At 40.6% G+C, this 16,854-nt stretch overlaps 1 protein-coding gene across 1 annotated transcript in view; it reads left to right on the forward strand.

Annotated features, from left to right (window-relative positions):
- The window catches only part of TTC1 (tetratricopeptide repeat domain 1), a 32,827-nt gene extending 17,242 nt beyond the window's left edge, over positions 1 to 15,585 (forward strand). Inside the window, exons 7-8 of the mRNA XM_054389124.1 lie at positions 6,150 to 6,204; positions 14,397 to 15,585. Of these exons, the coding sequence (XP_054245099.1) occupies positions 6,150 to 6,204; positions 14,397 to 14,530 (189 nt within the window). The 3' untranslated portion in view covers positions 14,531 to 15,585. The remainder of the gene's footprint in view (positions 1 to 6,149; positions 6,205 to 14,396) is intronic.
- The last annotated feature ends 1,269 nt before the right edge of the window (positions 15,586 to 16,854 follow it).

A 16,854-nucleotide genomic window follows, 5' to 3' on the forward strand; every position in this document is an offset into this window, starting at 1 on the left:
GTGGAAGGTGTCCTTGCCAATGGCAGAGGGGTTGGAACTAGATGATCTTCAAGGTCCCTTCCAACCCAAACCATTCTATGAATCTATGAATATATATCTACAATTTGGAGATCAGAATGTAAGCACCCTTTAATAAATACAGTGCTTGGTAGCTGCTGCATTAATGGGAGCCTTGTTTCCTCTCAGTACTATTTTTCTGATTGGTAAATTTGCAGTTGATTGCCTTTATGGCATAATTATAAAATAATTACTCTTTTTGAGTACTTGATTATATAACTTTGAGAATGGCAAAGAGACGGAATTCTGTCAGTCTGTATCTACTTTTAAAGAATCTACTTTTAATAGTTGATATTTTTGTTTCTGGATTCTGTTTTCTGTTCTTGTTCTTTGCGGTGCCTTGTGTGTGTATTGGCCACTGGGTTATTTTACTAATAGTGGCTAAAGTCTGCTATTAATCTTCAAAAACTTAGCCTTTCACTTGGAGAAAAGGCACCTTGTGGTTGCTAACAGAACTCTTCTGATGCAGTTAATTTCTTTGTTGTTAAAAAAAAAAAAATCTATGGCTTACTGTTTTCCAGTGTTCACTTTTCATAGATGCATAGAATGGTTTAGGTTGGAAGGGACCTTAAAGATCATCTAGTTCCACCCCTCCTGCTGTGGGCAGGGACACTTTTCACTAGAGCAGGTCGCTCAAGGCCTCATCCAAACTGGCCTTGAACACCTCCAGGGAGGGGGGAATTCATGACCTCCATGGGCAACCTGTTCCACCACTCTCATTGTAAAGAATTTCACAGTTTTTTAATCAAATTACAAATTCTTCAGAAATAAATATTTCTTGCAGAATCTTTGCAATATATCTGTAAGTATAAGGAAATGCTTTGAAAGCTTCCTTGGGCTTTAGGATGTGTCAGCTCGGATGAAAAAAGGTAAACCCTCAGCAGTTCCTGAAACCCTGTTTGACATGTAAATAATCCCTGGTCAATGGGGATTTTAAGTCACTGACACAGCCTGCTGGTTTGAGGTTTTAAGTAACTCTTTGTGTAAAATACCAGCAGGAGTGATTTTTCTAGTGATATTTAGTATGTTAATGCTCACTGTGGAAAATAGCTGTGGATTTGACAAGTGCAGAGGTCTTTTCACAGGGGGGTAGTAAGAAGGGAAATTTATTTTGTGCAGAAAGCTTCTCTTACAGGATGCTTGCTGTTATTATTTTTCAAAAGAGGTTATGAAGACTGTGTTGAAAGAACAAATGTGGTAAAGGTGTGGCCAGACAGCCTGTGCTTTTTGAAGGAACATGTGCCAATGGAAGGTAGCCATTATAAAAAGTACAGAGGTGGTCACTCTATCAAATTGGGCGTTTCAGGTCGTGGTAGGTGAGTGGTTTAAAAGCACCAGAGAGCTTGGAAATAGCTGACCATCTTCTGCAGAGAAAACAAGAGCTGAATTATTCTTTACTTCCATTTTAAGGTAAATCAACGCAAATTTCAAATGCAGTTCTTAGTTGGGCATTTGCCAAAATATGACTTGACTTGTCTGGCTAAATTTTCAAAGGGTGTCATTATTTTAGTCTAGCTTCACATCAGTGAATCTGCAGCTTATTTTGTCCTATAAAGGAAAAAAAAATCATTTGCTTCACTCACAAAATTATCTCTAAAATCACTTTGAATATGTTGATGCAGGAATATTTTTGAAGGGCTTAGGTTTTAATTGCTTTAACTCTGCATTTGGGAAAATAAATAATTAGTGATTTCCTTCCCCTTTCCCCATACTATGGTGTTATAAATGACAGATTAGAAACTGCTTTTGTAGCATATTAGACAAGAAGCCTTGCCTGAAATTACTTCCTTTGGGACAGGATCAGTTGCACTGATAGCAGAAAAATGTTCTGCTTAATGGTGTAGCTGCTGTTAGTGGTGAGGGTATGGTTTCACAAAGCAGCTAAACTGATCTGCTAACTATGGTGCTACTGACAAAGCTGTCCAGTTGCTTTCCTTGTGCTAGCACTGGTACTAGCTGATGTCCAACCCTGGGGGGATGGCTGATTCTCTCTGACTCTAGCAGACAACTAACTCTGCTAAAGAGGAACACAGCAACAAGCAAGCAAAAAAAGTCAGCAACCGAAACACTTTTATATTGCCTTGGCTTTTTGCAGTCAAAAAAGTCCTACTATAAATGCTAGTGAGGAGGAAGAAGACATGGCCAAGGCATTGCAGGAATTGGGGCCATCTCTTTTGGCAGCACCCACTGACAAGGTCAGTTCACTGTACTGTGAAATGACCCCCTGATGCTTGCTGCATGCATCTAGTTGAGAGCAGGAGAGCACTTCATCACCTAGCTCTTGGCAATGGCTTAATGACTGACAAGCTTGTCAAACATCATTACTTCATGGGTAGTGAGTGTGATGGGTCCACCACAGCCTGGAAAAGAGTATTTGTACTGGCTTTGTGTATAGTCTCCTAGCTAAGACTATAGCTTGTTTGATTTAGGAATTCAGCCAAGGAGTCTGCTGACATTTTTAAAGAAAACATTGAGTTTGGTGTCAGTAGCTTGTGGTCCTTTTGCATTAGGCTAGCTGCAGAGTGTGAGGCCCAGTGTAACCTAGCCAGTTAGTAAAATGGAATTGGTGTATAAGGAGTGCATTTTAGCAGCTCATCATACAAAGAACAACAGGGAAGATCAGGCAGACTGTTAAGAAACAGCAGTCAGGACTCCACAGACGTAGATAATCATAGAATGGTTTGGGGTGGAAAGGGCCTTAAAGGTCGTTCCTTTCCCCCTGCCATGGGCAGGGACAACTTCTACTAGACCAGGTAGTTCAAAGCCTCATCCAGCCTGATCTTGAACGCTTCCAGAGAAGACATCCACAACCTCTCTAAGTAACCTGTTCCAGTGCCTAACCACCCTTAGAGCGAAGAATTTCTTCCTAATAGATGACTTGGGAACACTGTCAGTAGTTGGCACAAAATGTAAGGAGTTTAAAATATATTTTGGCTGCCTGGAACCTCCTGAAGGTATGGATCCAATCCTTTGTCCCTCTTGCAAACCCACAATTTTCTTTGCTGAGTGTGCCTATAAGTAATCCCACAAAAGAGCCCTTGCTCAGTAACCAGTGGAGGTTTGGGCTAGAGAGAACCACAAACAGTGCTGCTGTTCTTCCTGGCTAATTTTCAGGAATGTTTTAGAAGCATCAATAATTTATTCTTCATTTCTGTAGCTGGGAAGTACAGAGGTTGACTTTTACATACGCCTTATGCTCCTTGACCTCATTTCACTAGGCAGAAGCTTTAGGCTCACATGTGGTTCAGAACACTTTGTACAGAATGCCCTCAATTTACACTGCAGTGGGATTTAGGACATCGTGCCCCTAGTTGCTCTTGTTCTTTGTCAGGTTTCAGAGTAGAAGCAATCTTCTGAGTCTGAAGCTTAAAACTCACCTCTCGAAAAGTTAAGGAAATACTGACAGCTAGTTTCACACTTTTTAAAAATAATCATCATAAATCTCTAAATTTCATAATAAAAAGCTAATTCCAGCTATTAATACTGGCTCCTCTTTGTGGTTAGCATATCCAATTTGCAGGAGACAAGAAGCTTTGCTTGATTGTAAGGTAAAGTGTACAACTCTTTGCAGAAATATGGCAGCATTTTTTTCCCCCCTCACTGGTAATGAAATGATACATCAAGAGAATCTCCAAATTAGCCTCATCCACTGTTAGAGCAAATCTTTCTCCTTCCTGTACATATCAAATATTTCACATACTGCTTTAGGGAATGTCATGATCTTGTTAAAGGACAGTTTACAAATATTAAATACACAGTAGTTCTTTGCTTTGATTCCTGATTTGGTAGCTGCTTTAAAATTTCAGCACTGTTTATATTTCAGGGTACAGCATTAGTGTTTTGCTTTAAATCCTAGTGTCACACACTTCAGTTAATTTTGATATCTTCAATGCCAGATGAAGCAAGCAGTTTGAAATTACAGTGTTTTGTGGTCAAATAGTCCCTGTTGGTGCTTTCCCAGAAAGTGTTTAATTATATGGTATCAATCTATAGGTTTTGTTTTTAGCAGGTGCTAACAGTGCTATGTATTTCAGCTTCAACACAGTTTTCGAGGGATTGTCAGGCCAGATGAACTCAGGTATCAAAAGAAGCTGTACTTTGAGATAAGTATCATAGATACTAGATAAATACCTGTCCTTATGGACACCTTTCCATAAATTAGTAATATTGCAAATACATTCCTGGAGTGAGAAATGCTAATTTTTTGGAACAGTGGAATCACAGACAAAACATAGATCCAGATCAAGGATTTTATGTCTTCATTTCCTGCCGAAGCTTAATGTCCAAATGTGAGAGACACAGGCTCCATATGCCAAACTCAGCCAAGATTCAGCAAATCTCACAGCCACAATGCAAACTGAATTTAGAGCCTGGGGATATCCACACATGTTTTCATGCAGGCTTAGGTCTAGATCTGCACCCAACTTAATAAGCCCCTCTGGGTCAGCAGGAGTCAGATGAGGTCTGACTGGACTAATTAGATCTGGCTCACTGGTGGTGATGCTGGGCCTGGGCAGGTTTCAAGCTTAGCCATCCATGTATCTGCATTTTATTCCTTAGTACTTGTTTTTCTGTATTCTTTTCCTGAGGTATCTCACCTCTCTTTCCTACCCTATAGAAGATGAAGTCTACTTGTCTGTGCTCACCAGCATTTCGTGCTTCAAAGAGGAGAGGAGTAGCCAGGCAGTGTTGCCAGTGGGTTTTTTCTTGAGATGAACATCTTACTTAACTGTGGCAGTAATATCAGGATGACAAACCTGTCCACGATGACTGGAGTTGTAAATGACAGGAAAGAACAAGGCTGGAAGATGAATTGTTTAACTATGTTGAGAAGACAGTTTGTAAAAGGGAAGTGTGCAGTGAATTCCACACCTGTTACCACAGTCTGCAACTGTAATTAATTTACTGATAGCACTGTTACAGCAGATCTGTTTTATTTGCTTTGACCTCCACAGCAAAGAAGAGACAGCATAATTATGCATATAATTGCATGCTGGACTGCCAGAATTACACAGTGCTAGCCATAGTATAGAAGCTTGAAATAGTACTTCTAAAAAACATGACAAAATATATATAAAACAGGACTGTCATTTGTACTCTGGTTTGCTTTGTTAACGTGTTTAAGCAATGTCTAGAAAATGCAAAAGTTAAACGATACAATGGTGAATTGAGTTGCAGTGAATATAAAGTTCTGATTAAAAATGATTACAATCACATAGCAGAACAGCAGTGCTGTGTAAGGATGGGAGGGGAGTCGCAGCTCTTTGAGGTACAAATGGGAGCCTCAAATGGTTAGGAATGCATAGAGACCATGCAGTTGTGTAATGCTCAGTAGAAACTTGTGGTAAATTTGCTCATGATGATGCAACAGATTTTAACATTGGTGCCAGTTCTAAGATGGGAAAAAACTTCTCAGTGAACTCTTGCTTGGACTGTATCTTGCTCAGGATGAACTGTTGGAGTTCCCTTCATGTGTTGAACTGCCCTTTCAAGGCCCTCCTGTACAATATCCTCTCCCCTCAGAACTATGCTGTGTATTATATATTAAGATGCTGCTCATTAGACTATGTTGTGAAGTTAATTCAGTGATCTTCTGATAAAACATTTATAGTTAGAAGATCTTTGTGTTGTCACAGTGTGGATTCTGAAGCGCAGTGCCACCAAGAGGTGACTTAATGGGTGTTTTCCTTGTTATACCTGGGTTTATGTGCTTGCTTAGTCACTGTGGCCTCTCTTACCAAATTTAATGCATGCAGCAGAGGAAATAGGGCTACAATATACATTAACTGTAAGTCTGTTAAATTCCATAAGCTTTTCAGTTAAAGTTCCAAGCAAACATATCAGATCCGGTTTTCAGCAGTAAATGTCTATGCCTGTATGAAACCCACAAGTTATGACTTACTGTTTATGTAAGCTGGTGACATAGGATGAACCACAGGTTTCCAAAATAAGATGAAAGTGTGGTTTGACATAAGGATTCGTTTTAAGCCATAAGGAATGTATCCTGGGTATATGTATGAGGATTCCATTAGCTTACCCTGCAATATTATTGAAAGTATGAGTCTGATTCCAACTGTTACCTCTCTCCACAGCGATTGCCTAGACAAATCGAAGAGCGGAATGAAAAATTAAAGAAAGAAATGTTAGGTAAGTAGCATGTACCTGCAACACACCTAATAATCTTCCTAGTTTACTAGAAAAATAAAAATTGCATGAGTAGACTCTCTTGTATGAAATTTAAAGATGGTAAATCTTAAAGGAAATACTTCATAGAATCATAGAATAGTTTAGGTTGGAAGGGACCTTAGAGATCATCTACTCCAGCTTCCTTGTCATGGAGCTAGACTCAGTTGCTCAAGGCCACATCCAACCTGGACTTCAACACCCCCAGGAAGGAGGCATCCTCAACCTCCCTGGGCAACCTGTTCCAGAGAATTCTGTGTTAAACAAAACTCCTGATTGCTTGTTTTCACCTACAGTATGTTCTGAGCCAGATAGTTCTCCCATATAGAAAAGGCTCAAGACCTTCTAAAACAATTTAATATTGATGCACATAAAAGCAGGGGGAAATGGTTTGAAACAGACTGACTGCTCTGCTATTCTCTCTGCAAACAAACTTTCAAAGGAAACATTCACATGAAAGGGATAAAACAGGGTTTTTGCTAAACCTTTTACGTAAAATAAGTCAACCAGCTGTAATAACTGAGCATGTTTGATTTAGTGTCTGGAGAAATAAATTGGGTTCTTTTTGTAGCACTTCCAACCTAAAGACCTCCAAGTCATTGTGTTTACCATGATTTATATAGGGCTTCAGTCTCTTTGTTTTAGAGGCTGAATTATACCCACCCAGTGTTAGAAACAGGCATCTTGTCTTGCTGGGAGTGGAAGTAGATTTCCTGACCATGTAGCTTGTTGTCATTTCCAATTCTGTACCAAAGGAGGCTCTGACTGTACTTGTTTGTAGAAAAGAGAGCTTAATGGATTTGAATCTATCTACCCTCATCATCATGTTGTATGGTATTGCTTGGATAATACCTTCACTGGATCAATGTATTTCAAAGGCATAACTAGCTAAATAAGATTGTCCAAGCATAACTGATTTTCATGTGTAGTATTAAGTATAAAACACTTTCTTGCTTTATGGCTCAACTAAGGGTTTTGGAAGAAATCTCCTGCACTCAAAAAGACTGCTCTCAATATTGTCTACTGTCTCCTAGTTAACAGGGTTTGTAAATGGTTAGATACTGTATAAGCCAATCTGACGTTCTGGTGCTTTTTAGGATAAGGTTTGGTTTTGTTTGCTTGGGGTTTTTTTTAATAGAATCTTTTAATTAGTTCTGTTTAGAAGACCCACACAAAAGGGCTGGGACAAATGACAATATAAGATAAACTAAATGACAGTATAAGATAAACTGACTGTCCCTAACCTGTTTGAGAAACAGGTTTCAATAGTTATGTTACTCGTTGTAGGTGTGACAAGTAGTAGAAGAAATGCTATTTTAGGATAAGCAGGCTTTGAGGGTTTGGGATGGGAAAGGGGGAGGCAGTGTTGTGCGATTCTGCATAGAATCAGCTTAAATAAACTCAGTCTTGTCTTGCATACTGTAATGCTAATTCTTAAAATATTTGGGAATAAGAGACTGCTTCAAAGGCTTATGCTGAAACTGATGGGTTGTTTTTTTTCCTTGCTGTGCAAGGAGTCTGATTTGCTCTTGCTTTGTACCTGTTTTGACCTAGCAAAGCTGCAATGAGGCTTTCTAGAGCTTTACATTACCAAAGTCTGTTTCCACCATTGTGCTTAGAACAAGCCATAAATAAAGGGTAAGTGTGATAGTGCTATAAATAAATGACAAATGCAGAAAAGCTCCAGAAGGATCAAGCTCTTTTGTAGGACATGGGATGAGTTTTAACACAAGGCAATATGAAAACAATTCTTGGTCTTTTTTTTTTTTTTTTTTTTTGAGGTCTCCCTTTGTTACCAACGTCTAAAGGGCTTGACTAATCACAGGGGGCAATACTACAAGAAGGAATCCAGCTTTTATACTGCTGGGGTTTGCCTAGATTTCAGACAGGATGTGATCCTTTAAAATGTGTTAACCTAGTCAATGGCAGTTAGGATTTAAGAACTGAACTGGTCTTCTGGGATCCAGATCAGGCTGTTTATACTGGAATTCTTGAGGAAAGGCATCCCTCCTTGGTGACATCACATACATGCAAGGAGGTAACAGTGCTGTTTACTGGTGTAAACAGACAGGCAAACCGGGCTAAGGGGGGGTAGCACAGCCTTTGCATGTGACAGGATTCATATAAATTCTCAGAGATCATTACAGTGATATGGTGTCAGTTGGGCAAGTGATATTTTATTCTTAGCACTGCCTTGTGATCGTCACTGCTATAATACCTGGTGGGGATTTTTTCTGTAAGACGTTTTCTTACTAGAACACTTGAATTTACAAAATGTTGCCATTCTGTCTGAGGTCAAGGAAAGAAACACTTACAATGGAAGAAGGGGGATTAGGTGGAAGTTCTGAAGGAGTCAGAGGACAAACAATATAGTGCGGTGGTCAGGAGATTTCTTTGGATTGTTTTTACTGTACAATGTATTTGTTTTAAGCTGGTTTAATTTTTCTTTTTCAGTAACTTTATTCATGCTATTTGACAACTGAGTACAGTGTCAGAATAGACAACTGCTTGTGGTAATTTGCTAGGAAATCTGACTGCTGGTTAAGCAAGGCCAGATGTGCAAGGATTCATTCTTGCCTTCTCACAGGGGAGTCAGCTCAGGTGTCTGGCTTGTACCCCAGATTTTCTGATTCCAGGAGAGGAGACAGATGCATCCTAATAGTTCCAGGCTAGGCCTGTTTCTGGAGCACTGACACTAAAATCAATCACCAACAAAATCGTTAGAAAGAATGGCACAGTTCATGCTTTGGCTCCTTTGAAGCTTGGATACTGAATTCTTTCTTCAGTCAATGAATCATCCAGTAATGTTGCTTTTCTAGGCCTTTATTCTTTAACTAAAACTAAGCCCTGGTATACCAAACTAACACTGGCATGAAAACTGCAGCTGTGTACAAACTAACTAAACTAAATGGAGTGCATCTTGCTTCTTCCCCAAGTGTGTTTCCTGTTTTTCAGTGCTACAGCTCATTACCACATAGTTGTCAGAAGCTGAAACCACTTCTTAAGTGATTGTGTGTAAATAAATCAGAGCACACATTCTTGGCTGGATTTTTCTTCCAGACTACCTAAGTATGAAATGTTTTCTGTGCATGTGATTGATGAAGTTGATGTCACTAGAAAAACCATGCTTTGTTGCCAAACCAAGTCCATTTCTGCTACATGTTTTGCAAGGGTCTAACAAAAGCTGCCATCTGTATTCAAAGTATTTTCATATTTTCCATTCAGCAGGGTATTGTTGCCACTTACCACTGAGGTTTGCTAACCTCTGAGTTTCATCTTAAAGCAAGCTTGACTTTGGAAGCAGCTTTTACATCCATCTAGCTCTTCATGCTTTCATAACACGAGCATCCTCTGCCTTAGTGATTGCCTGGGACATGAACATCCATTGACCATTTTCTGTATTCTTGTTTTATTTCTCTTCTGACTTTAAAGCCAAAGATTTCCAGCTAGTCTTGTTTAGAGAAACTGTAATTACTGTGGTAAGTAGGACCAGCTCGTTTGGAGAGAGAGTGTGAGCAGAGAAGAAGTTGGAATAGTTTTAGCAAGGTTTAAGCAGCTTGAGGGTTGTGAAGCAGGTTTCTGCATGGCTAAGTATATTGGATACAAAGAAATGGGATGAAATATGCCAATCTGTGTCACCCACATTATACACAGCTTTTGTCAACTCTAATTAAGATCTATTGGGACTCTCAGCTTAAGTTATAACTGAGAGCATTGCAGAAAAGAGTGAAATGTACTTGATTGTCCATGTGCTTTATGGGGAGGGCTATCAGAGTGTATCACCCTGGGCCCTTCCTTCAGTAAGAGATTTTTCCAGCTACTTGAGACCAGCAAAGATGTTTATTAGGCTTAGTGTCTAAAGAATTTGGGGGATTGATGCTGAAAAGTATGTTGTATTTACAAATAAATTGCTGAACCCAAATACTTTGTGTAAGGAGGAGGTCACTTTAAATAGCTCAAACCAGAGCTAATACACAGTTGCTTTTGTTCAGTCCTCCCCATTTAGGGAAGAGAGAAGGAGTTGCCCTTGCTCTTATAATTGCTTAAGAAGTGGTAGTACAGAAAGTTATAGAGAGGTGAGACCTCATCATGAAAATTGCCCTATATAAAAAAAAAAAAATCTTAAACACTACCTAGAGTTTCCACCTCCAAACACCACCTTAACACTAGCAGCTGTATCAGAATTACTGCCAGCAAGACTGAATAGCAGTTAATTGTGGCTGTTACATCTTAATGTAAACCATCAGAAATCTTTTTGTGCATCTGCCTTTTGCAACAGGATGTTACATTGCACTTTAGGTGAGCAATAAATCACAGGCTTCTGAGCCCTAAATTGATTTTTGCCAGTTAGTTTTCTTGTTAGTCTCCTGAATGTTGCTTTGCTGAAGAAACTTAATGTGCTGGAGTTCCAGGTGAAAAGTAGACATAGGTGCTCTGAAATGGAAAGAACAAGATCAATGAGAGACAGTCTTGAAAGGCAATGTGACTCTGCTCCAGGACAAATGAGTTGTTTGATTGCTGGGAACTCATTGCAGCTGAGTCACAGCTCCACATGCCTTTTTCCTTCCTTCAAGCACAGTCTGTGTTTTAAGAGAGCTTTTCTTTGGGGAGAGGGGGGAGGTTGGACTTAACTACAGATCTTAATTTAGGGATGAAAGGAGAGTGGGGGAGGAGGAAACAGTGCTTTCCTACAATGATGGGTTTATGTGTGCCAGGACAGCAGAAGCAATGCTTTGGGCTTCAGTTCCTGGAAAAGGCAAGGCTTTTCTGTTCCATTAACAAGTTCTTAAATGTGGCTGCACCTAAAAGCATTGCTCTGTGTGGATTTAAGTGAGAGAAGAGGAAGCTGACCTATGACTGTATTGTTTTAATTATTCAATCACAGTGAGATAAAAGTACTAAATATATCATATGATCTTTAGCTTCTCCCAGAGAGCTGGCCTAGCTACAAGAGAGAATACCAGGGCAGTTGTGTGTTTATTGGCACTGGTGTGACCGGAAAAGAGCCATCGCACTAACTCCAGATAGAAAGGACCTTTTCACAGCTTCCTGAAACAGCAAGCTGCTCTGCCTGCTCCTGAGACAGCTGCAGTGCCTGGATAACTTGTGAATGGTTTACAACTGGCTCTAGCAATGCCAGACTATGTCAGGATTCTTCCACCAGCAGACAAAGGCACTTCTCACTCCAAACCTGAAGCTAGGCAATGACCAAATACAATAGCAACCATTCATTCCAGTCATGGAGATGCTGTGAACAACTTCATAGTTTAATAATCAAAATGCTCTTAAGATGCAGTATAAAATTATGAACTTAAAAGTTAACTTCAGCTTTAAGAAAAACACAACACACCACCCGTACACAGAAGCTAATCCTAGCTGAGCCACTCACTGGGATGACTTTCACCAGATCACTCAAGCACTTCACCTGTTAATCCACACAGAAATAAAAGAAGAAAAATTCTCTCTCTCTCCAACTAGCTGCTTTTGTAGGGTAAGACTCTGTGGGTATCTCCAGTGTAAGGCCATGGAATGTATGTATTGACTCTCAAAGACTGATGTTGCTTTAAAATAATTACACAAATCTTTGAAAAATACCCAGTTGTGAACCAGCACTTTGATGTGGTCTCTTAACTGCTCTGCAATATTTAGCAGTGCTGTAGTAATGCTGGTAGTTTCTTTATGCAGGACTGAGTTGTTCCTCAGAATAAAATGTTTGTCTTTTTCCCCTGCTGTTACTGTTTTTTTTTTTTTATATTTTCAGTGAATGAAAAAAAGATTCAGTTGAATTTTGGGAATGTGATTGAAAAAGTCAGGGTATTCTGGTTTATGGTGCTGGTGTTTTAAGCTGTCTTGAGCTGTTGCTAGGTTGTTCCTTCTGTGGGGTGAGTTCAGACTTGGAGACACATCTGCTTTGAGCAGGGTCACAGGCCTGCAGCATTGTGCAAGGCAGATCTCTTGATCTGTTTGTACTCTGTGCCACACAAATACTGCTTGGCTCTGTCTGTAAAGAACTTACATAGGGCTTTGTTCCTTATGTTTCTGTGCTTTATCACTGCTGTGAAGTTACTGCTGCTGTATGGCTTAGCAACAAAGCCTGAATTAAACCCTGGCTGGTACATTGTAGTGAGGAGACTTAGTAGCAGCAGCACTGCTGGAGAGAAACAGGATTTCAAACAAACCAGAGAACATAGGGAAAGCAAAGAATCCACATAACTATTCATACAACCTTGCAGTTGGGTTCTGATATGTTGGTTTAGAAATAGAAATGCAGGTGAAGATGACTGGAAGAACAGAACTAGAAGAAAGATGACTAGAAGAAGACTTGAGATGCCTTGCTGAACGTGCACACACACAAGAAGAAGCAGGCATGGCATTTGCAGGGGTTGGTTATGTGTTTGTGACTGCGTCAGTTGCTCAGCTGGATTTCCTGTGTGCCAGCTCTTGGTGCTGTTGGGTTTTCCCCACTGTGTGCATGCACAAAACTCCCAGCAAAACAATGCATTGCCTTGAAGAATCCAGTATGTGGGTGCCAGCATAGGGTAGGCTTCATCTTGTCAAACCTCTGTTTGTTCTTTGGGAAGAGTCCACAATTGTGCAAAGCAGCCAGGAGGAAAGCAGTGTTTTACTTGGAAAACAAGACTATCTTCCTTCTTTGTCTTGTCTTGCCAGGGGCTCAATTGGCTTGTGTTGAGCCAACATTGCAGTTGTTACCTCTGCTTCTTGGTTAATTTTATGTCTATTATCTATTCTGTCATCTCTATATACTTTTTTTTTTTAAAGGATGTCCTTTTGTTGCTCTTCCTGTTTTGTAGGTGCTGATAAGCTTCATTTTCGAGAGTCAGAAAGCATGTATGACACATATTGATGGAAGCCTTTAGATTTCATGAACTGTCATTCCCTATTACATTTAACAATGTTTGTTAAGTAATAGTTGTTTATAGAGAGTTAGTCCTGGAGAGCTGTCTTTTTGCAAATGAGTTAATGTCATTTCACATGACCCCATGGTGAGTTTGCTTGCAGACAAAATGGTTCAGGGAGTTGTCTTCTTTAGATGGAATTGCTTAGCTTGCAGGTGCAAACACAGGTGCAAGGATGACTTTTTTTTTTTTTTATGAACACACAGATTTTAGAAAGGGATTTTTAATAACTACAAATGAGCAGTCTGAACTTTGACTGTCATTGTTAGAAGGGCAGCAGGGCAGGTGAAGGGGTCTGGAGCATGAGCCCTATGAGGAGAGGCTGAGGGAGCTGGGGTTGTTTAGCCTGGAGAAGTGGAGGCTCAGGGGAGACCTCATTGCTGTCTACAACTACCTGAAGGGAGGTTGTAGCCAGGAGGGGGTTGGTCTCTTCTCCCAGGCAACCAGCAACAGAACAAGAGGACACAGTCTCAAGCTGCGTCAGGGAAGGTTTAGGCTGGATCTTAGGAAGAAATTCTTCACAGAAGGAGTGATTGGCCATTGGAATGGGCTGCCCAGGGAGGTGGTGGAGTCAACGTCCCTGGAAGTATTTAAAATAAGACTGGATGAAGAACTTAGTGCCATGGTTTAGTTGATTAGATAGTGTTGGGTGATAGGTTGGACTTGATCTCAAAGGTCTTTTCCAACCTGGTTAATTGTGTGATTCTGTGATCTTTCAGTAGTCTAGGAAACTGGGTGGCTGTAATACCCCTGATTGTTTATGGATCTATAGCTGCATCAAAAATAACCAGAACTGAAAGCTTTGTGTTAGAAAATTGAAAGTTGGCAGCTATCAGAGTTAGATCCAAGTGTAAGCACAGGGAAGACCAGTGCTTTGCTGTGAGCTAGGATGCCTCAAGAGCTTGTAACTAGAGGAAACAAGGTACTTCTGGCTAGCTGGAACCATGTAGCCATGACTGTCAGCAGCCATTGCCTGACAAACCATTGAGAGCCACCTTGGTGATCTGTTTTCAACTCCAAAGCTGACAGTAATTGCATCACAATTGGGAGTGTATTTTGTTTTGTTTTTTTTTTTAATTCCTGTTAAGAGCCTGGATAGTCAACAAACTGGAGAGGTTTCCACAGCTTTTAACTTAAATTAGGAGATAAATTAATTAGCAGAGCTGCACTGTATAGTTGGGCATAATTCAGTGGGAGCTTTCCCTCTACTTAACATATTGTCTCTCCTTTTCCTTGTAGGCAAACTGAAGGATCTTGGAAATTTGGTTCTCCGCCCCTTTGGCCTGTCAACAGAAAATTTCCAGATAAAACAGGATTCATCAACTGGTTCATACTCGATCAATTTTGTGCAAAATCCAAACAACAATAGATAATACTAATTCAGTCTAGTTCTGCTGGCTTTCAGGCTTCACGACCGTGTGCTTGCACATACCAATAAAAGGATTCAGCAAACATTCTTCACGCTCCCCAAGTGAAGATAAGACCCAAGCATATTCATTTTCCTGCTTGTGAAATTATTTACAGTGTGGATGTAAAGCAACTCATTTGACTTCTCCTAGTGGTACCTGTGTCCAGTGTTTCATTTTATTTTGGTTTATTTTCATTTCTTCTCTGGCTTATCCAACAGTCTGGGCCATTCTTTTGGCCCAGTCAATGCTGACAAGGAAATTCTAACAAGCAAGGCACTTGAATCAAAATGCTGATGCAGCTGCAGCCAAGCATGGTGGGTTAACCCCAGCCAGCAACTAAGCCCCACACAGCTGCTTTTTCACACCCCTCTAGTGGGATGGAGGAGAGAAGCAGGAGGGTAAAAGTGAGTGAACTCCCTGGTTGATATAAAGACAGCTCAGCAAAAGCTGTACACACAAGCAAAGCAAAATAAGGAATTCATTCACCACTTCCCACTAGCAGGTAGGTGTTCAGCCATGCCTGGGAAAGCAGGGCTCCATCACATGTAGTGGTTACTTAGGAGGACCAATTCCATCACTCTGAACATCCCTGCTCACTTTCTTCTTTCCCCCAGCTTTATCTGCTGTGTGTGATGTCATAGGGTATGGTCAGTTGGGGTCAGCTGTCCTGACTCTGTTCCCTCCCAGTTTTTTGTGCACCCCTAGCCTACTCGCTGGTGGGGTTGTGTAGAAAAGGCCTCAATCCTGTGTAAGCACTGCTCAGCAGTAACTAAAACATCTCTGTTATCAAGGCTGCTTTCAGCACAAATCCAAAACATAGCCCCATACCAGCTACGCTGAAGAAAATTAACTCTATTGCAGCCAAAGCCAGCACACAAGGAACAAAGCCTAATGGTGTCTTGGGGAATGAATGAATCTAGCAGAAGCACTTCTCCATGCTCAGCAGGGGGATAGGACTGACAGCATGCATGGAAGCAAGCCCACTGTCTTCTGTGGACTAATTTCTCTTTGTAATAAAGGCTTGGTATTTCTGTTGGTTTGTGAAGTTCTTGCCTTATTTTTTTTCCTTCCCAGGGTGGTTCTGTTGTGTAAAGTGCTTACAGCCACCCACAAATAGCACACTTGGCAGACACTAATTTGATGTGCTTGATTATTTTTGTTTCCCTTGCTTATAGCAATACCAGAACATTCACCTCAGGCCACCCTTACACCACAAGGAAACTTTGTGCCTCTGTGTGTGTGTGTGTGTGTGTGTAATGGCACCATAAAATCAAATTTACTTGCCTGATATTTGCTCATATTACAGAGCTCCCTAATGGCAAACAAATCAGTGATGTTAAAGTTGATTGCTAATGACCTTCATAGTACACTAGAATTTGAACACTTTGGGGGGGTGTATATATATATATATATATGTATCTATATGTATATATGTGCTGTTGAAATAGTTCGTTAGGATTTTGGAGAAGGTGTCTTTTAATTACTGTTTGCTGGGGTTTCTATTGGTGCTGAAATACTTACATTGGAGGCAGATTTTTCAGTTGTCTCCATGCAGATTTCAGTAGATGGTTCAATTAAATAATCAGTAGTGGCTGACTGTAGGTCATTGGTTGTCATCTTGAATTTATCTCAGGAAGCATCCCTGTGTGTACTTAAGGACTTAAATTCTAGAGCTCCAGTCTTTCTACTAACATGCCTGAAAGGAGCAGTCTCTCAAGCATTCTTGGTGCTTGTGCTTCATTTTTGTCTCTGCAGCTATGGAGGAGGTTTCATTGTTGGTTAACTCTGTCTTGCTGCATTTTTAGTTTTGACTTTGTGGTGACCTGTTTGTAAACGATCTCAAATCTGCAGTGAGTGTGTATTAAAGCTGTGGGAATTAAAATGTCATGGTCAAAAGAAGCGAGAAGCCCTAAGTCACAAGGAGGCCTGTGCAGCCTGTAACATCTTCTGCATAATTAAAATGTCACTGAAGTAAAGAAGAGCAAACAGCCTCCAGGATTTCCACATGCTGAAACTGTAGCCAGGCCCTGCTTTTGCTGGAGTAAAGTTTCTCAGGTGCAGGGCTGAATTTCCTTTATTAATAAAGTTTGGGAGGTATGTGGATGAGAGGTTTTAAAGAAAGATTTTGCTCCTCAGCTGCCGTGGTGCTGCTGGGGAGGGGTTTGCCAGCCACAAGCTGGGTGTGTCAGACTCCAGTATCCAGGCACTGGGCTGAGTTTATGCAGGCAATGCAGGAATGGGCTGGGAGGAGAGGGTACTCGCACCTAAGAGGTGCAGGTCCAGAGAAG

The sequence above is a fragment of the Indicator indicator genome, chromosome 18, assembly GCF_027791375.1.
Source record: "Indicator indicator isolate 239-I01 chromosome 18, UM_Iind_1.1, whole genome shotgun sequence".
NCBI lineage: Eukaryota > Metazoa > Chordata > Aves > Piciformes > Indicatoridae > Indicator > Indicator indicator.